This window comes from Macrotis lagotis, chromosome X (assembly GCF_037893015.1).
Source record: "Macrotis lagotis isolate mMagLag1 chromosome X, bilby.v1.9.chrom.fasta, whole genome shotgun sequence".
In the NCBI taxonomy this organism is placed as follows: domain Eukaryota; kingdom Metazoa; phylum Chordata; class Mammalia; order Peramelemorphia; family Peramelidae; genus Macrotis; species Macrotis lagotis.
This window is the reverse complement of record NC_133666.1, coordinates 289,375,306-289,395,274: the sequence shown is the minus strand read 5'-3', so window position 1 is coordinate 289,395,274 and position 19,969 is coordinate 289,375,306. Positions and strand designations below refer to the sequence as shown.

General features: G+C 34.4%; 1 protein-coding gene across 1 annotated transcript in view; it reads right to left on the bottom strand.

Annotated features, from left to right (window-relative positions):
- The window catches only part of AGXT2 (alanine--glyoxylate aminotransferase 2), a 56,281-nt gene extending 39,266 nt beyond the window's left edge, over positions 1 to 17,015 (bottom strand). The window contains exons 1-4 of the mRNA XM_074208411.1: positions 16,745 to 17,015; positions 9,261 to 9,346; positions 5,579 to 5,763; positions 854 to 977 (exon numbers count right to left, since the gene is read on the bottom strand). Of these exons, the coding sequence (XP_074064512.1) occupies positions 854 to 977; positions 5,579 to 5,763; positions 9,261 to 9,346; positions 16,745 to 16,802 (453 nt within the window). The 5' untranslated portion in view covers positions 16,803 to 17,015. The remainder of the gene's footprint in view (positions 1 to 853; positions 978 to 5,578; positions 5,764 to 9,260; positions 9,347 to 16,744) is intronic.
- Positions 17,016 to 19,969: the final 2,954 nt, after the last annotated feature.

Sequence of the window (19,969 nt, the reverse complement as noted above, 5' to 3'; positions counted from 1 at the left end):
TCACTAGGTGAGCACACTGATTTGAGGAGGAGACTTTCTAGCACGAGAGATTTAGGAGAACCACAACTGCGAGCATCAACAGAGTAGAATGGTGATTGAGAGAAGAAGATTGTGTACAGCAGTCAGAGCATTCTGACCCATGTGTCTGGACAAGGGGAAGGACAATGGAGCCAAGGTAAGAGTTGTCAGCATTCTTCACAAGGGAAAAGTCTTTAAGAAATGGATCTTTGCCCATGCCAGACATTTACTCTCAAGTGTATCAACAAAACACAATTGTATCTGCTATGTTAGAGAGTCAGGAGAATTGCATCCTTTGGTGCCAACTTGTGTTCAACTAGATTTACTTCCTAGCTATTAATTTGTAACACATTTTAATTAAATGTTTTCCTCTCTTATTGATGGATGTGTTTGTAGTGTTCTTGTTAAGAGAAAGAACTATTGGTAGAGTCTTGGGTTGAGATTTTGAAATCATTTTCACTCTCAAACAGTGAGTTGAATATAGATTTTCTTTTTTCTTTCATCCCACTCATTACATTAAACAAGTATTTATTTATTTAAGAACCTAGTGTATACAAGGTCCTGTGCTACACACTATAAGCACAAAAACAGAAGGGGGAAGTAAGATAGGCACTATAATTCAATTTAAAACAATCTAGTCAATTGGTATACTTGACTACATTTAGGGAAATAATTGAGATAACTGAATTTTGGAATGAAGTGACTGAATGTTTGGATGAAATGCTATTGTTATAAGAAACTTTCTTCTACTTTATCTTATTTATATTTGAAGTGATAGAACCTTCTGGGTTTTGGATCCTAAAACTGTCATCACTTTAGAATTGGAGCATTTTACCTTAAGTGGTTCAGGGAGAAGGGCTGTTAGCTTCTCTGCATATTCATGGATTGCAGGATGTAAGAAGACTGGACTCGAATGCCACAGGCGTCCAAGCTGTTTTTGTGCAGCTGTAGTTACCTTCCTGGCAAAAATAAGGGGAGAACAGAATCATCCAAATTAATATGGTATATATTATTTTATATGCAACTATTTTCAAAAGCAGTACAAGGAATCTGATTTCAGTTCACTATTAAAAAATTTACTTTTTTGAAATACAATTGTAATTTTATTTTTTATTGTAACTTTTCTCCAATTACATATATAGTTTTCACTATTCATTTTTATAAGATTTTGAGTTCCACATATTTCTCCATCCTTCCCTTCCCTCTCTCTTCCCATGACAGTGAGTAATCTGACATGTTATTCTTGTATGATCATACTAAACATTTTATATTGTGAAATGTCATTTTGAGAATGAAGAATCCGAACAAAAGGGGGGAAAGAAAAAACATTTGGCAAGTTTAAAAAAAAAAGTGAAAATAGAATATTTTGGTCTGCATTCAGAATCCACAGTACTTTCTCTGTTGTGGATTGTATTTTCCATCACAAGTCTTTTAGAATTGTCTTTGATCACTAACTATATTGTTGAGAAGAGCTAAGTTTATCATAGCTGATCATAACATAATGTTGCTGGACATTGATCTCCTGATTCTGCTGACTTCATTCAGCATCAATTCGTGTAAGTCTTCCCAGATTTTATGGAAATCTGCCTGCTTATGGTTTCTTATAGAACAATAGTATTTCATCACATTCGCACACTACAACTCATCCAGGCATTCTCTAATTACTGGGCATCACCTCAATTTTCAATTCTTTGCCACTACAAAAAGAGAGGCTAAAAATATTTTTGTATAGGTAGATCCTTTCCCATTTTTTTATGATTTCTTTGGCATATAGACCTAGTAGTGCTATTACTGGGTTAAAGGGTATGTAAATTTTTACAGCCCTTTGGGTATAGTTCCAAATTGCTCTCCAGAATATTTGGATTTGTTCACAACTCAGCCAACAATTCATTATCATCCTAGTTTTCCTACATTTTCCCAATATCTATCATTTTTCTTTCCTGTTATGTTAGGTAATCTGATAGGTTTAAGGTGGTAACTCAGAGTTGTTTTAATTTGTGTTTCTCTAATCAATAATGATTTAGAGCATTTTTATATGACTATAGATAGTTAATTGCTTCAACTGAAAACTGCCCATTCATATCTTTTGACCATTAAAAAATAATTTTCTAATAAAGATAAGTGTCCAAAGATGGAAAGAGCTGCCTCATTTAGTAATGAACTTCTTGTTAATTGCTACATACCCAATGAAGTGGAGTGATCACCTATCAGGGGACTTATAGCAGAGAATATTGCATTGGGTGGGAATTTGGATTAGTTGACTTGGGAACTACTAAATTTCCAAGATTTTAAATTATTCTTTAAACAATTTGGAAAATAAAAATTCCTGAACATAATTACTTTGATGTTTTTCTCCTCTTTTCCAAGAAATTAGGGATTCATTTTTTTGGCATCTGGAGAATCAAATGAGATCTTTCTTTAAAATAAAAAAAAATTGAAGGGATAGATAGGGATCAGACTTCTTGACTGAAGTACAAATAATTTCTCCAAAGACATTAGAGGAAGGCTATAATTTTTTGGAATACATTGAAAGGACAGATGTGAATTTCAGTGAGGAGAGCATTTTATACTGGATTAAGTGTAAAACAAAGAGAAGAGAAAAGACTGGGGGAGGAGGGAAGAAAATTATTGATTTATTCACTTTATAGGGAGAACAGTGGGGAGATCAGTCTGATAGGAACATTTTGGAACATTTTGCCTGTCTCATTTTGGAGATAGGTAGAAAACTCAAAGAAGTGGTAGTGAGAAGGTGAAGCAGATTAAGGAGGTCTTCGAAAGCTGGGTAGAGGAGCTTGGAATGAATCTGGTGCACAACAGGCTACCATTAGAGTAGGGATTTTTAAATTTTTTCTATCCTGGCCTCTTTGCCAATCTGGTGAAACCTATGAAGTTCTCAGAATAATGCTTATAAATGCATATAAAAAACACATTACAAAGGGAACTGATTATATTGAAGCACAATTACAAAAAATATAAAAAGGTCCCTAAAATTAATAGAACCCTGGGTAAGAATCCCTGCTGTAAAATAAGAAAAAAAGAAAAGAAAGCAAAATTTCTGCAAGATTGATCTTACATGTGAAGTGTGACATGTTAAATAAAATAAAAATGCAATCTCATCTCTAGCAACTATTTGTCTTTTGGATGAAAATGCATATATTGACAAAAAACCAAGATGAAGGAAAAAAAAATTTCTCAGAGGAAATTCTCACAATTTATTGTCTTTATTCTACTTGTGTTTATTTATTTATCTTTTTTATTATAAATTTTCCAATTATACATAAAATAATTTTTCAATATTCATTTTCTGTAGTTTTCTACCTTCCTCCTTTTCCTGCCCCAAACCTATGACATCAAGCATTCTGATATGTTATACATGTACAGATTAAACATATTTCCATATTAGCTATATTGTGAAAAAAGAATAAGAAAAAATAATAAAACAAATTTTTTAAAAAGTGAAAATAGTACTCCTTGGTCTACATTCAGATTCCATAATACTTTTTCTGAATGTGGATGATATTTTTCATCAAGTCTTTAATTGCATTTCTTTTTGCTCGTGAAAAAGTTTTTCAATTTTGTGTAAACAGTTTTTATTTTATTTTTTCTAATCATCTTTATCCTTTGTTAGGTAAGAACTTTCTTTTTAGTCATAGTTGTGGAAGGCATACCCAGACATAGTGTGTTAATTTGCTTCATGAATCTATAAAACATATAAGAGAGGTTTACTATTATGGCAAGAGTTCTTGACCAGGGGAGAGAAATGGGTGTAAACTTTAAAAAGAACATTGATAACTTAAGTTTGAGGTAGTTTTGGAGAATTCTATATATTTCATTTTATGCATTAAAAAATTATTCTTCTGAGAAGTAATAGGCTTCACCAAACTGTTAAAGGGGTCTATTATACACAAAAAAGTCATGAACTCCAGTGTTAGACAATAAGAGTGGAATGGAAGGCTAGTAGTCAGGGATAGAAATATTCCCTCCCCCTAAAAAAACTCAACCAAATCAAAATACATACGGAAAAAAAGTCCAACAAGAAGTGGAAAGGAACAGAAAATTGAACTTTTCTATCTATCACCATCTTGTTAAATTATATATATATTTTATATATGTATATTATATATATTATATATATTTTATATATATATTTCCTTAAAAGCAACTGTATATAGCAGACATTTACAGATTCTTATACAGGGTGTCCCAAAATACTTACTACAACTTAAAACTACAGTACCCTGTAAACTCTTCTTATTGATTCTGTGAATATTGTTGATAATTGTCAAGGGTACAATTACAAATCATTAAACTTTTGGTTCTTTGAGACAACATTTCCCAGAGATATAGAATCTATATGAAGGATAGAGAACTCTTCTCTCTCTCTCTCTCTTTTTTTATTTTTTGGGAGAACTTTTCTCTCTGAACAAATAAAAACCTATTCCCTTTTCTTCCTGGACTCCACACTTCTTCCACATACTTCCTTTTTGTATTTAAGTTTTTCCTTTGATTTCTTTTGGACTGAAAGATGTAGAGCTATAGATCTATTTTTCTCACTTATCAAGGTAGAAGGCATGGAGAACAGTCCCTAGCAATTGAGGATATTTTCCTGGAAGAGGGATGAAGCCTATTTCCCAGAAAAGGAGCCAGGTGGCATAGGAATAGACTGCTCAACCTGGAGTCAGCAAGACCTGAGTTCAAATTCAGCCCCAGACACTTGCTAGCTATGTGACTTTGGAGAAATCTTTTAACCTTTGTTTACTTTGGTTTTCTCAAGTATGAAATTGGGATTTCCTCAAGTATAAAAAATATAGCACCTATTTATAGCACTTTATTTATAACACCTCACCAGGGTGAGGATCAAATGAGATAATCATTTATTAAGTACTTTTATGTTCTTAATAAGTGCAGGTCTTATTATTATTAAGAGGGCATAGTAGATAGAATGCCAGACCCGGAATCAGAAAGACTCATCTTTGCCAAGAAAACCTCAAAGAGGCAAACACAATTGAAAAACAACTGAATAATAATTATTATTAGACAATTTGGCTCTAGAGTCTTTGATCCCTGAAGAAATTAGGGAACAGGGGAAAGTGAAAACTCCAAATTGGAGGAAAGTGAATTTGGTATAAGGTGGATGGAGAACTTAGAGCAGGAGGGTCAGGTTGGAAGACCAGTATGGGGAAGAAGCATGTCACTATTTTACTGGTGACCTGGGGGGAAAGCCCTGGTCACTTTGCCCTAATTATGGCTCTGGAGTGAGGGTAAAAGTATTTTCTAAACCTTAATATATTCTAGTATATTTTTTTCTGAGAGCAATGTGGCTAGGGGATCAAGAGAAAACTGGAAGGAAGAGAAGAGGAGATGAATAACAGATAGAAATTGAATTTTAATTAACACCAGGTATTTATTATCATTACTTACACTAATCCCCAGTATCATTCTAAATCCATACACACTCATGAACTTATAACTCCAAGTGCTCATATCTGGCACAATTCAGTGATCACTTTTTAAAGTTCCCTGTATTTTGAAGATACCAGAAATTTCAAGTAATACTTACGGGTGGCAATGCCCAACACTAACGGTGACAATCCCTGAAAAGAGATCTAAATATCTTCGACCTTCATTGTCAAATAACCATTGCATATATCCTTGATGGAGCAATAAGGGTTTCTGGAAATAAGTGGACACCAGGGGTGAAAAATTCTGTTTCCGAATCTCCAGGATATGGTTGTAAGGCCGGGACTGTGGAAAAAGAATTCTTGTGTTCAATTCAATAAATTTGGTTTAATTAAAATTATTATGTATATTTTGCAAACAGCATGGTACTAGGTACTAAGGGTGATAAAAAGTTAGATCCAGACCAAGTGCCTGCCCTAATAGGGAATAGGAAAGAAATATAGGTGTATGTAATCATATATAAACATACATTGTATATATGTATGTATATACACAAACCTATGATACATGCATGAGAAAAGTGCTGGGATCATAAGAAGAGATTGATAATGAAAGCTAACTTGTATACATAGTCTTTAAGTTTTAAAAAATGAATAGGGATAAGCTGTTCTAGTGACTAGTGAGTGACTGGTTCTATGATTTCATTGGTTCATTGAGCTCCTAGAAAGAAACTTTTTCCACTGTTAATAAGTGCAGGTCTTATTATTATTAAAAGGGCACAGTAGATAGAATGCCAGACCTGGAATCAGAAAGACTCATGTTTGCCAAGAAAACCTCAAAGAAGCAGAACTTTGTAGGAAGTTGTAGGAAGAGGCAACTTCCATTCTTAGGAGTCTTAGAGCACCAAGAAATAAGTGACTTGCTCAGTCACACAACTAGTATGTATTACAGGCAGGACCTGATCCCAAATTTTCCTGTCTTTGAAGCTGTTTCTTTATCCACTTAGTCATGCATATGGTAATATGCTTAACAAAGGAGTAAAAGTAACAATTTGATAAATGCTGGCTGAATGGAAACATGAATCCTTGCCTTTTCACTCCTACCTCTCCATTGAAGGCTAGATCATATTCATTTTTTTTGCCTAAACTTAGCATAGCTTATTGAACCAAGTTGTTGCTGTTCATCCTTCATTCTCAAAGAGGACCACTGATATCATAAGGGTGATGTTTTGACTTGATTGTGAATTAGATTTAAGTGAGCTAATGCTGCTCAGAGTCATCAACCCTATTTTCTCCTTCAGAGACATCAAAGTTGAGAGGCAAGACAAAGGTCAAGATCAAGACCAAGTATCACTTTAGTGGATGAATTTCCAAATGTCATGAAATTCATAATATTATCAGTTATGGAGGTGTTATATGGCTACTCTACTACTAAAGCAGGAACCTGCTGTGCTCTTAAAAGAAAATAAATATTTATAAAAGTTTTGAAGAAGCTTATAGAAGCTTAAAATCAGAAATATTTATTTGACATCCTCTTTATATTCAGATTTAAGTACTTTGAGGATGGAGATTGTGTTTATTTATCCTTTGTATGTCCCTCAGAACCTTTACCTTGATTAGTATGGTCATTGTCATTCCATTTGTTGAATGGAATCAAATTAGATTTCTTTTGACTTGACAGATCTTGAATATCACCACTCTGATGTTAGTTTCCTCATTTGAAAAAATAGGGCAATGGACTTCAGAGTTTTTACCCTGGAAGTCTGTGATGTGTTTTTTTTTAAGATTTTGATAATTTCATTTTTAATTGTTTTTTCTTTGTAATCCTGTATATTGCATTTATTTAATATGTTGTTTAAAATATTTAAAAACATTATTATGAAAAGGAGTTCATAGATTTCACTAAACTGCCAACTGGAGTCAGAGCACACAAAAAAGTTAAAAATCTCTCAACTTGACCTGAAGTCTGAAAAGCTAAGATAGAGCCAGTTTTTTTTCTGGGAAGTGAATATGCATAACTTTTTTCCTCTCTTTCAATGCAGTTTGCTGTCTTCTATTTTCTTCTTTTGCTATTCAAAACCTTTCTCAAGAAAACACTGAAGTCAAAAGTCAATCTCTAGTGTTAATTTGCCAGTGTCTTTTTAATGTATAAGGCCTTATCTCTAGTTAGAAGACTGAAAGGAAGCAGAGAAAGAATTTGAAAGAGAGGAAGAATTTTATTTTATATTAGATACTCTCTTTTTCTTCTTTTATTGGCAAGGCAATGGGGTTAAGTGACTTGCCCAAGGTCTTACATACAGTGAGGTAATTATTAAATGTCTTTGGTTGAATTTGCACTCAGGATGGTTCTCTATCCATTGAGTTACCTAGCTGCCCCCTGCTCTCTTTTCCTTAAGGTTTATCTTTATGAAAAATTAACCAACTCCTGAACACAGGCATACCTTGAATCATATTCCTGATAAGTAAGCTTTTGTATGTACTTTTATGTGCCTAAGTGCAAAGAAAGTTCAAATAAAAGGTGGGGAGTGAAGTACATTCTCCATCCTACCTTCCAAAAAGGACAATTGACAGTAGAAGCACATAGCCAGCTGCATATGAGGAGTTCATGGACCTCAAGTTCCTGGCTGTTATTTGTTTTTTTTTTATGAGCACAGATCAGGCAAAATGGTCCTTCTTTGAAAGTTTAAGAGATTTCAAAGAAGTAAATGAAATATTGGACAGAGAAATAAGTTTTATAATTATTAATCTGTACTCTCTATACTGACCATGTATCTTTGCCTATTGGCATTTCATTGTACAAGTTATTGAGATGAAGTCAATGAACTTTAAGTAAAGTACCTTGCCCCTCCTTGAACAACAAAGCAATGGTCCTTGCCCTAGACTGAAATGGTTAAGTCTTTGAGCTACTGCCCCTCATGAACACAACTCTCATTCCCTCCTCTCATATCTCTCTGAACTACCCATCCCCATCTATATCTCCCTACCCTTCTTAAAAGCTCAATTATTGCCCAGTTGAGTCTCTTGTCTTCCTTGAAGCAGTCTACTCTTGAGGAGCATAATTCCCCATGTAATTGTTCCTATACTTTTTTATTCCTCATTCTTTTATGGCAGCTTATGTTATTAATGTTGCTTCCAAATCTTTCCTTATTGTTCAACCTTCCTTGGTGGCTTTGGTTTCTTAGGTTGTTTAGGTTGCTTAGGGATCATGGTTTCTTGCCTTTAGTCTCTCTTTCCTCTTAGTTTCTGCTAATCACAGCAATACTTAAATAAGCCTGTTTGTCCCTAAAGTGTTTCTGTTTCAGAGTTGAGTTTTTACATAAACTCTTTCATTCTCCCCTCAAACTTTTAGCCAGCTATGTTTTTCCCAGCACCACCAAACAATCAAGAATTCTTTAGATTATTCAGGTATGGGCTTCTAGAGGGAGAACAAATATCAACACAGCATCATCCTGCAACTGTCAGACTAAAGTTTTATTAATGGGGTGGGGGAGAAGAAGCATCCTAGGTTAAAATTATGCTTTTTTTCAGTGTTTTTATGAGTTCTTTGGAGCATAAATGGAGCTCACAGTCTAATGAGGGAAGATAATACACAAAGTGGTGGGAGAGGAAGGAAGGCACCCATACTATGGTATGGTAGAAGAATAAGAGGTCCCAGGCTAGCATAGCCGAAGAGATTTGTCAAGATCATGCAGCAAGTCAGAAGTTGAATTTAGTCTTCTGAGACTTTTGGAGAGTCATGTTGCTTGATGACACAAATACTTTCTGAATCACACTAACATTATTTGCCATGTAAATTTTGTGGGGAAGAACCCCTTTGACTACCTCTAAAATATTGAGTCTTACCTCATATCTTTCAGGTATGAAGTCACATGGAGGCATTTTAGGTGATATATGAACACTGAGCTTAGATAGAGGCTTCCAGCAGATACCTACCCAACAAACCAACATATTAGTATTATTCTCTAGATATCAAAGTCCTTCTCTAATACCATTCAATTATGAAAATCTATTTTAGTTGACTTACATATGAAGAAAGTGCATTACAGAATGACCCAGGTTTATCTATGTTTGTACAAATAGTAGGTCGATGATCTGGTTTCAAATCCATGTTTCCTGAGTCCAAAAGTCAGTGCTTTTCCTACAATGATAGAGTTCTTCCACTAGGAAGGGCTTAAGCTATACAATCAAGGGAAAAAACACAATACCAAATATACTGGTGTATTAAGTTTTGAAATAAAGTCATATCTAGAACAAGGTTCCTTTCATAACAAGGCAGTCTGAGTTCAGCAGAATGTTGTTTAATATTTTAAAAAAGAGACTAGAAAGTGGTAGTAGTCACTGAGGAGGAAAAGGTTTGGTTTCCTGGTGGGTAGAGTTAGCAGAGCTGGAAAAGCGAATTCTAACAGTTTAGCAACTTGAGTGAGAGGGAGGTGCTGTCCAGGGTGCTGTGATGCAGCCTCAGTTTTGCTGGTAGGAGACTACATCTGAATAAATGGGAGAGGGTCTGAATAACATGGCTTCCCTCACCTTGAAGGAAAGAAGAGAAAAGAAGAGAATAAATCTTTTAAAGGAACACCGAACTGGAGATCAATAACCAAAAAACTTCATTGTTTCTGTTTTTAAATTTAAGTTTATTTAACTCCTCATTTCTGCATCTGGTTATGACATTTCTGACAGCTGTGTATTATCAGAAAGGACCAGATCCCTTCTGAGGATCTTTCTAAATCTCAGATTCTATGAGTTGACTATTTTGGCTTCTAGACCATAGGCAGAAAGGATGAAACATTAAAAAATTTAGATAGAATTAAAAGGTAACTCTCTCCAAAACACACAAAAAAATAAGTATATTAATAGATGTGTCATGATGCCAGAGAGAGAAAGGAATCATTGGATATTACAAAGAGTTATCATCTGATGCATTATCTAATACTATCAAGAACAGGGTTTATTTATCTAAGATCCAAGAACATGTTGAAAAATTTTTTGGTAAATTTCAATATCATTAATTTACTTTATAAAGCTGTGTATTTTATTTTGTGTTTTACAAAGCATTATTCCCAAAAGATACATAGGCTTCACCACATTGCCAAAGGGAATTCATAACACAAAAAAATAAAAATCTCTGATATAGTTTTTCCCCTTGATAAGCTCTTATGATTATAATTTTAGATTTGGGAGGGGTTTTAGGGATTACCTAGTCTTATCCTTTTATTTTTACAAATAAATATTATATTACACTATTATTATCTCACTTATTTCCTTCATCTTTCCCTCTATTTTCTTATATGTTTCTATTTTTCTTTAACATTAGAAGAAAATCATAAATCAATGATAGAAGGTACCCAGTTAGATTCTTCATTTTACAGATTAGGAGAGATGAAAAAAGTGATCCTTTCTGTTCAGTTGAATGAACAGATGAAACAATAGTCTTTTTCTTGTGAATGCAAAGTCCTTTATGATTATTGAGTCATTTTTTTCTAAGAAAACACAATAGACAACTATTTTTAACTAAATTTAAAGAAGTCTCCTTTGGATAGATTTTTCCTTTGAAAATATCTCATTTTTCTGTTTTAGAAAAATCACAACGTCATTAATTTGCTTTTAGTACATTAAAAACAAGTGGCTCTTGGTTAAACTGGAATAAGGGAGAAAAAGAGGTATCTAAGGCTTTCTCAGAATTTTACCCTTCTAGAGACACTCTTCATGTCTTTTGTAGTTTCTCACATGAGACATTAAAATCTTATAGTACTTCTAAGAATCCCAAATCTCCTGACTCCTTCAGTATCATCCAATTCCATTTCTAAACAAGAGGTACATGGAGTTGCAAATTTGATTGAATCCAAAGTTAGAAGAACACTAAGATGTGAAAACCAAAACCTTAAAAAAGAAAGTTTCTAATATTAAATTCGAAGGAAATACCAAGGCTAAGCCAGATCTATATTAGAAAAACTAAAATAAAGAAGAAAAATAAATTTCCAGATAAATTAAACCTACATCTCAATTTGACATGACCTCCCTATCCCTGGGCTCTTACTTTTTTTTCTCTTCTCTCTTCTCTAAGTCAATTAAAAATAAAGAAAACCCCAATAAACACCAATACCTCATTTTGAAATTATTTTATATAGACTTTTGAATTAACTTATCAATATACATTTTATTCCTTCTGGTGGAAGCTCCTAGAGAAAAGAAACTTTCATTTTTGTATTTGTATTCTTAGCAGTTAGCAAAGTTCTGGAAACATATAGAAGTTCATTTATAAATGAATTGCATTATTGAATATCCTGGTATGAATTAAATGTGTGTTTCTGAAAAATGCATTTTTGAGTAAGAATTTACCTGGACAACCATCTGAATTATTTTCTCACTGTATTGCACTTTGGAAGGATCCTCGGAGACTTTATAGTCATCCAAGTCTTTTGGGGGGAGATAAAATGGGCACGGGGAACAGTTGTATTAATGGAATGACCTTGAAAACAGCTCATTATTCTAAAGATAGTTTTAGCTTGGTGGAAAACTAGGGATTCCAAGCAAAAAAATAAAGCCAAGTCTTTCCTTCTTCAAAAAAAGGATGGAGTCAATGGCATTGCTTTAGGTTTCTATGTTCTAGACTGCATCTCTAGGACTTGAGACAATAGTTTGGTGATATATCCCCGAGGGAAGACTTCCATCAACTTGAGAGTGAGCAGATTATATGAATTCACATGCTATTTACCCTATATCTAGGTCTACCAAGTACTGAAAGTATTACTGTCACTTCTACAATGATGGGATCCTTCAGATTTTATACTCCTCAAATCAATCCATTATTAAGGCTTGCAAGGATTTGGTAAATACAACTTGGGTTAAAGATTGTCCCATTGAAACAAAGATTGGTAGAAAATGGTATAGATTTACAGAAAGACAAATGCTTTTGGTCAGTAGAACATAAGGTTGCTTCAGTAGAAATATATTCATTGCCTGGTCAGACAGGTTCCTGGAGGGTATCATATGTGATTTTATGTGAGTTGTCAAAATTGATCTCTAATGCTTAATAACATTCAAGGAATTGGAGTGAGAAATGTTAACCAGCAACCTATTCATATTCAGTAGTGTGCATGATTGTAAAATGTGTGTTTCAAAGTGCTTTGAATAATCTTCATCTCTGTTGAGGACTAGAACTATGATGTAAAGTATAAATATGGGGAAAGGTGAGGTTTGCGTCAATTAATTATTGTTTACTTTAGTGATTAGTAATTTATATGATCCTTGAATAAAGAAAGAATTACAGAATGTCAGAGTGGGGACAGCATGTGAGAGGGTACCCATTCTAACTTATAGATAAACAGGAATCTCCTCTTTGACATTTCTGTCAGGTAGTCCTTCAACTTCCCCTAGAAGAACTCTAAAAATGGAGAGGTCATGGCATTTTTTTAAGGTTTTTTTTTTTTTTTGCAAGGAAAATGGGGTTAAGTGGCTTGCCCAAGGCCACACAGCTAGGTAATTATTAAGTGTCTGAGACTGGATTTGAACCCAGGCATTCCTGACTCCAAGGTCGGTGTTTTATCCACTCCACCACATAGCCACCCCTAGGTCATGGCATTTTAATGCAGCCCATTTCACTTTTCAATGGAATTTTTAGGAAACATTTTTTATGTTGTATTACAATCTCCCTCTCCACTGCTTTCATGAATTTTTCCTATTTTTTTACTTTGGAGTTCAAATAAAAGATATCAAGTCTCTCTTCTATATATAAGACTTTCAAATCCTTGGGCATGACTTTCATGGACCACTAAAAGTTTCTCTTCTCTGGCAAAACATAACTAATAATTACTCTGCTCTATTTGTCCAATGAATTGAGGTTTATATGCTGTACAATGGCAAAATTTTATAGTATAGTCCAAAATTTGTGCAAATCAAACTGTATACTCCAATCGAAGTGAAATAGAAGAGATTTGGAAACCAACAATTTATCAAAGGAATAGTCAATTTCTTTTTTAGTTGACTCCCTGAGTTTCTCTAAGTAAATTCTTTTGTTTTCCTCTTTGAGTAAGAACATTCCATTTGGTTCTTTAGAGGCTGTCAAATTCCATTATTCATAATGATATATTATTATCAGAAGAATATTGGCATTAAAAAGATGAGGTTTTTATTCCAAGGAAACTCTTCAAGTTGGTGAAATTGCTACATAATTTCCCAAATGCTAATGGCCTGCTCTCTTACTCCTATTAAATACTGAGTCCTATTTATTTTCTGTTTGCAATGTTTTCTTTGAAGTTTACTCTATCCAAATTTATCACCCAATTCAGTCTTGTCACTCAAACATAGTGACTTCCCAGGGGTGTGTGCTGGTAAATGTTTAACAACCAATTCTCCAGAAAAAAAATGTATACTTGAAATCCCTTTAGGTTTAATATTTCTCCCCATCATGTCACCTTTGATTATGCTCATTATTTTCCATCTAAAAATATGACAATTTTTCATGGTTTACAAGTAGGTGCATGGAGTTCATGATTCTTCTTTTGGTGAAAGCCCTATTTAGAGAGAGAGGTCTTTTGTCATTTTCTCCATTGGCTTTTTGATGTGAATCATACAAAAGAGAGAAAAATATACTTAGAGAGGATCATTACTTGGTAGTCTGGTTGGAGCTGATCTCACTCTAATTTCAAATTTTTCAAATGAGTAGCACAGAGTGTTTAGGAAAATACACACAGTTTTTATTTATTTATCTCATAAAATAATTCTGGTTTAATTTCACTTTTTGGAGAACTTTTCTTACTCCTTACTTCTTTGCATAATGTTTACTAAATTATTATTATTATTATTATTTGTGGAAGGAAGGTACATGATATGAAAGGAGAACCTTTGATGAAAATTCTCCTTTTATCTAGTGTATCATGAAAACTATCAGTCATTGACTAAATTGGAAGGACATTTAGAGGATGATTAATATTGCTCCAATTTGTTAATAGTAATCATCAACTACTAAAACAGTTCCCATAGTCAGGTAGCATATCACACTCAGCTCAAGTTTAGGTTTATGCAATTAGTTTAATTTTATATATGCAATTTTATCAGATTAAATTAAATACACGCACACACATACAAAGGTATACATCTCTATACACAATTTATACACTTACAGATACAAGTCAACAAACTGTTTCAAGCTCTCCCTTCTCTAGGACAATTTCCTTATAGTTGCCATAGTGATATTCCTAAGCACAGGTCTGATCCAGGCATTCTATTACTAAGAAACTTTTTACAGCAGGGTTTCTTTTTTTTTTTTTTTAATTTTATTTATTTGAGACAATGGGGTTAAGTGGCTTGCCCAAGGCCACACAGTTAGGCAATTATTAAGTCTCTGAGGCCGTATTTGAACTCAGGTCTTCCTGACTCCAGGGTCAGTGCTCTTTCCACTGCACCACCTAGCTGCCCGAAAAGCAGGGTTTCTTAATTTCTTTTGTGTCCTGGACCTCCCTTTGGCAAAAATTTATTATTTAAGGAAATACTAAATTTCAGTTAGAAATTAGTGAAAATAAAGATTATTTCCCTCCATTCAAGGATCTTCTAATCTATCAAAGAGTCCCGATTAAGTAGTTCTGCTCCAGTTGTTCTCTATTACCTCTGGGATAAAATACAAAGACTTTTATTTGATACTTAAAGCTCTTCACAATTTGACTTCAGTCTACTTTTCCAGATTTATTTTCTTTCTTACACTCAATGTTTTGGGAAAATTGGTCTACTTGTTATTGGTATATAATATTTCATTCTGTATCTGTGCTTTCATGCTGGTTGTTCTTCACGCCTGGAATGTGTTCCCTGCCTACCTCCATCTCTGAGAATTCCCCATTTCCTTCAGAGTTACCTTCTACCTGCCTTCCCCGATCCCCTTTAGAGTCTAGTAATTCCTCTGAAATGTTTTATATTTACATTTTTTGTACATGTGAATATATAGGCACATGTTTAGACAATTATACAAACTTCAATAATTTAAAACTGCATTAAACAGGGACATATTCAGTCATTTTCTGGGGTTTCTCTATTCACAACATCTCTCAGCTGTCTCTCTCTATATGGTGTATACATGTATATGCATATGCTATCATATTGCTAAAATATATATTTTATATTTTTAGAGAGCTTTCTTAAAGTGGAATGGACTGTTTCAGGAAACAGTTTCTTGCTTAAGGTTTTCAACAGAAGTCTAGATAACAACTTGCTGGGGATATTTTTGAGTTAGGTTGGAGGAAATGTTCTCTGGATCTTCCCTATACTGAAATTCTGTAGTTCTGTATATGTGTAAATGAGAATATGTGTGGATTCATATACAATATTTTTATGTACATATATAGCTACATATAAGTATTCATGGAAAGAAAAAGGTAAGATAAAATCCCAGAAAATTATTTTAATGACCAAATGAATCATTCAGCACATATTTATAAACCAAGTGTTCTGATTTTATAATCTCTGAGTCTCTTACTGGTAGGGACAAATATGAATGAATGAATTTATTATGATATGATATCCAGGTGGATATCCATGATAGCTGCTACTACCTGAGTCTCATTTCCACAGTTTTCAGACATTCTCAGGAAAGAGTGAGAAGACAATTTCCAGCTTCATTTGCCTCTTCACCCAGACAGAGGCACTGTTATCATTCTCCTACATCCTCCAAGATGATAAGACTTTGGGTAAATAAAAAATAATCTCTTCATCAGAGAATCATTGAAAGAGCCCTGTATTTAGTGATAAAGGACTTAGGTTTAAAGAAGATACAGCTAGATACTTAACTATGTCACCTTCTCTTGAGAAATGAGGGACTTAGACTAGATAATCTCTTAGATCCCTCTAGTTTTAACTCCTGTCATATTTGAAGTGTAAAAACAAGCATAAGTATATATGTTATGGACTGTTATATACAAATGATAGTGATGATTGATCTATTCACAAAGAATTATGGAAAAGAACAGTTGGAGAGCACCATACTAGGGTTAGGAAAACCTGGATTCTAGTTCTGATTTGGTCCATTACTAATTATGTGACTTCAGGAAAAATCAGTTCAGCATTTTGAACCTGTTTACTTGTAAAATGAGGGGACTAAGTTTGATCATCTTTATTCTCCCCTCTCCTTTCTATTTATATGTAATGTCCTGTGTTCCTGTATTATTGACCTATAAGATTGGGGAATTACCTTAATGCCACTCAAGAGGAAACCCTTTCCCCTTTGCTTCTCCTGTGATAGTCACCCAGGAAGGAGGTTGAGGAACTTCTCTCTCTCTTTTTTCTATCTTCTCTCTTCCCACCAAATTTGCCATGAGTCCTGCACCTCCCTCCATTCTACTTACCACATTGTAAGAGGCATCTTTTGGACATCTGGAGAAAGGAAACCTTTAGGAGAGCCATGATTATCAGATTCTCAGACAAATCCCTTCAGAGAGCAGTACAGCAGGAGGCATCTGGTCACTTAGAGAGTAGTTGAACTTTGAGATTTAGGATTGTATAAAAGAGGGAAGAGGACAAGGGAGAGAGGGACAGAGAGTGGGGCGGGGGAGGAGCCTGGAATAGTGCCATCTCCTCCTCCATACAAATATGGGAATCCCCAAAGATAGTGGACCAAAAACTCCTTGGGAGAGAAAAAAAAAGGAAAAATAGGGTTATTTGTGTTGTGCTCTGTAATCAGAGTTCTTCTCTCAGTCCTCCAAGTGGCTGGAAGGCAAATGAAGGCCAACAGAATAGAGTGAGAAGACATCAAATAATGGGGAAAAATTACAGATGTCATCATCAGCAAAAAAGAGAGATGATTAAGTGGGTCATAAATTATAAACTCATATGCCTGTTTTCTCACCTCTAGAAATTATTCTTTTAAATTTAAAATTCTGAACTTCAGAAATAAAACATGAATTTCCATAACAAAATAGAATAAATAAAAAGAGGATCACACATGAAACTACAAATCATCATGTACAAGATGCTTTTCCTTTTAAATATATAATAAAGTTGTCACATAACTTTCTTTTTTTCTCTCCCTCCACAAATATGTATATATAGATATATATGTAAAAGCATACTATATATAAATTTTAATGAGAATAACCTGCAAGAGTATTGAAAGTAAACTTTATGGAATTTGAAAGGGGAAGAGGTAAGCTTTTGAGATAATATTTGTAAAGCACTTAGCACAAAGCCTGCCATGTGGTAGGTATGAAATAAATGCTCCTTGCTCCCTTCCCCTCTCATTCTTCCTCCCTTCTTTCCTTCTTCCTTTCTTCCTTTTATCTTCCTTTCTTCCATCTTTCCTTCTTTCCTTCCTTCCTTCCTTCCTTCCTTCCTTCCTTCCTTCCTTCCTTCCTTCCTTCCTTCCTCCTTTCCTTCCTTCCTTCCATCTTTCCTTCTATATTTCCTTCCTTCCCCCTTCCTACTTTTCCTTTTTTCTTCTTCTGTCCATATAGGGAAACTTATATCCTGTCCTGTGGTGCTCTGCTCAAATTTTGATTGCTGAAATTTCACAAGATATCTTGGGTTTTCTGGGGGGGGGGGTAGATTTCTTTTTAAGGACTATTTCTTAAGGCCAAATCACTCTGTTTTTCATTGATTGACCCACTACAGGTCCCAGAGCAATCCTCTCTTGCTTATTGTTTAGGTTCTGATCAGATTGATTTTTTTAAAGAATTAGATAAAAGAGGTCATTCTTTTCCTCATTTCTTACCTAGCCTTAATCACTGATTGGGTATTGCTTCAGACAAACAAACTTGGGAAAGACAGTAGTTTAAAAGGCCAAGGTCTCCTTCTGTAGTCAGAGCCATTTCCAGTTGTCCTGATCCATAGCTTGCCCCTGGTCCCAGATGACTCTGGAAGAGAGAGTGAGACAGGTGATTTGCACAACCCTGACTCACTTAAATCCAATTTACTCACAAGTCATGACATCACCTTCCTGGTGTTATCGGTTCTCTTTGAGAATGATGGACAAACAATGACAATAACAACAACAACAACAACAACAACAACAACAATAATAATAATAATAATAATAAACAATGATTGAAAGGTTGGTTCCAGGAGTACTAAAGGTTAGAAAAAGATGAAACTTATGAAGAAATATAAGGCAAGTTTTAAAAAATCTATACCAGGGAAAAGAGAAGTCTCAAATGAGGGAGAAGACTGTTGTTTTGAGGTGAATAGGATAATAACAGATGACCCAGAGAAGACAAGAACATTTAAAATCTTCTCTGTGCTTTTTTCTCTTTCTCAAGGAAACTCTGGACTTAGAAAGGACAAAATAAAATGATTAATAGAGAACTAACACTCAGGGTAAGCTGGGAAATAATAAAGCTCCTAGTTCTGCATTGTTTCAACAAATATTTAGTAAATGACTACCAAGTGTTAAATATTCAATGAAAACTGTTCTAGGGCACTGCAAGAAGTGGTGAGTATTAAAGCTGAGATGTTGTCAATGATCTCTGAAAGACTAGAAAATGGGAGAGCTGCTGTGAGACTGGAAAAGAACAAATGCCATCCAACTTTTTAATGAGGAACAATGGGAAATCTGAAACCTCTAGGTCAGAGACTTCAAATCTAGAGTATATGATTAAAAAGTTGGTTACCAAACCTCCAGAAAAGGAAGCAGTAATCACAATGAAGTAATATAACTCCATCAACTACAATTTCTATCACTGGCGCTCCTGTGGGTAATTTCTAAGTGGAGTTTCCTTGTCAAAGAACAATAAAATTCAAGGAATTCATAAGGTAGATTTGGAATCAGGCAGATGTGTTTAAATCCAGTCTTATACAGTCACTACCTGTGTGATCTTGGATACAGTTACCTCATCTGTAAAATGAACTGGAGAAGGAAATGGAAAAACCACTCCAGTATCTTTACCAAGAAAACCTCAAATGGAGAAGTGAAGAGTTGAACATGACTGAACAATCTGTGTACACATCTTCTTTAAACTGTAAGTCATGAGGCCACACCAAAATGTTTAATCTTCTATGCAAAGGATATAATTAATTTAAGTAAAGGCATTTAATGAATAGCATGACAATAAAATTAACAATAAAACATTAATTAAGCATAAGTGCATATACTCTCAGAATGAAGAGTGGACACATATGGCAAATGTCATGAAACATACATATAGGTGAAGGAATCTGTGTGGATAGTATACACATGTCAAAAGTTAACTTATTCCTCTGACAGTTCAGGGCTGCCAATGTCCATCACTGCATTGACTGGGTTGTCTTACATCCTTCTGGTCTGTGTAGTGTGCAACCTCTGCAAGTCTCTGTAAGTTGTATTGGTATGATGTGTAGTTTCTGCTGGGGACTGATGTGTTGCTAGTTTCATGGTTTTTGCTGGTTGCAAGCAGGTGCAGCTTTATTGGGTATGAGATTATAAAATTTCCCTCTGTTTCCAGTCCCAACTGAAATTCTTCTTAGCATTAGAGAAAAAGGGAGCACTACCATATCTCTTTAAGTTTAAAGTCCAGAAGCTGAGAAGATGAGAAATCCTAGTCAAATTAATAAAATGTCTGGGAGTTTAATTACCAATACACATAAGATTTATAGGAATTCAA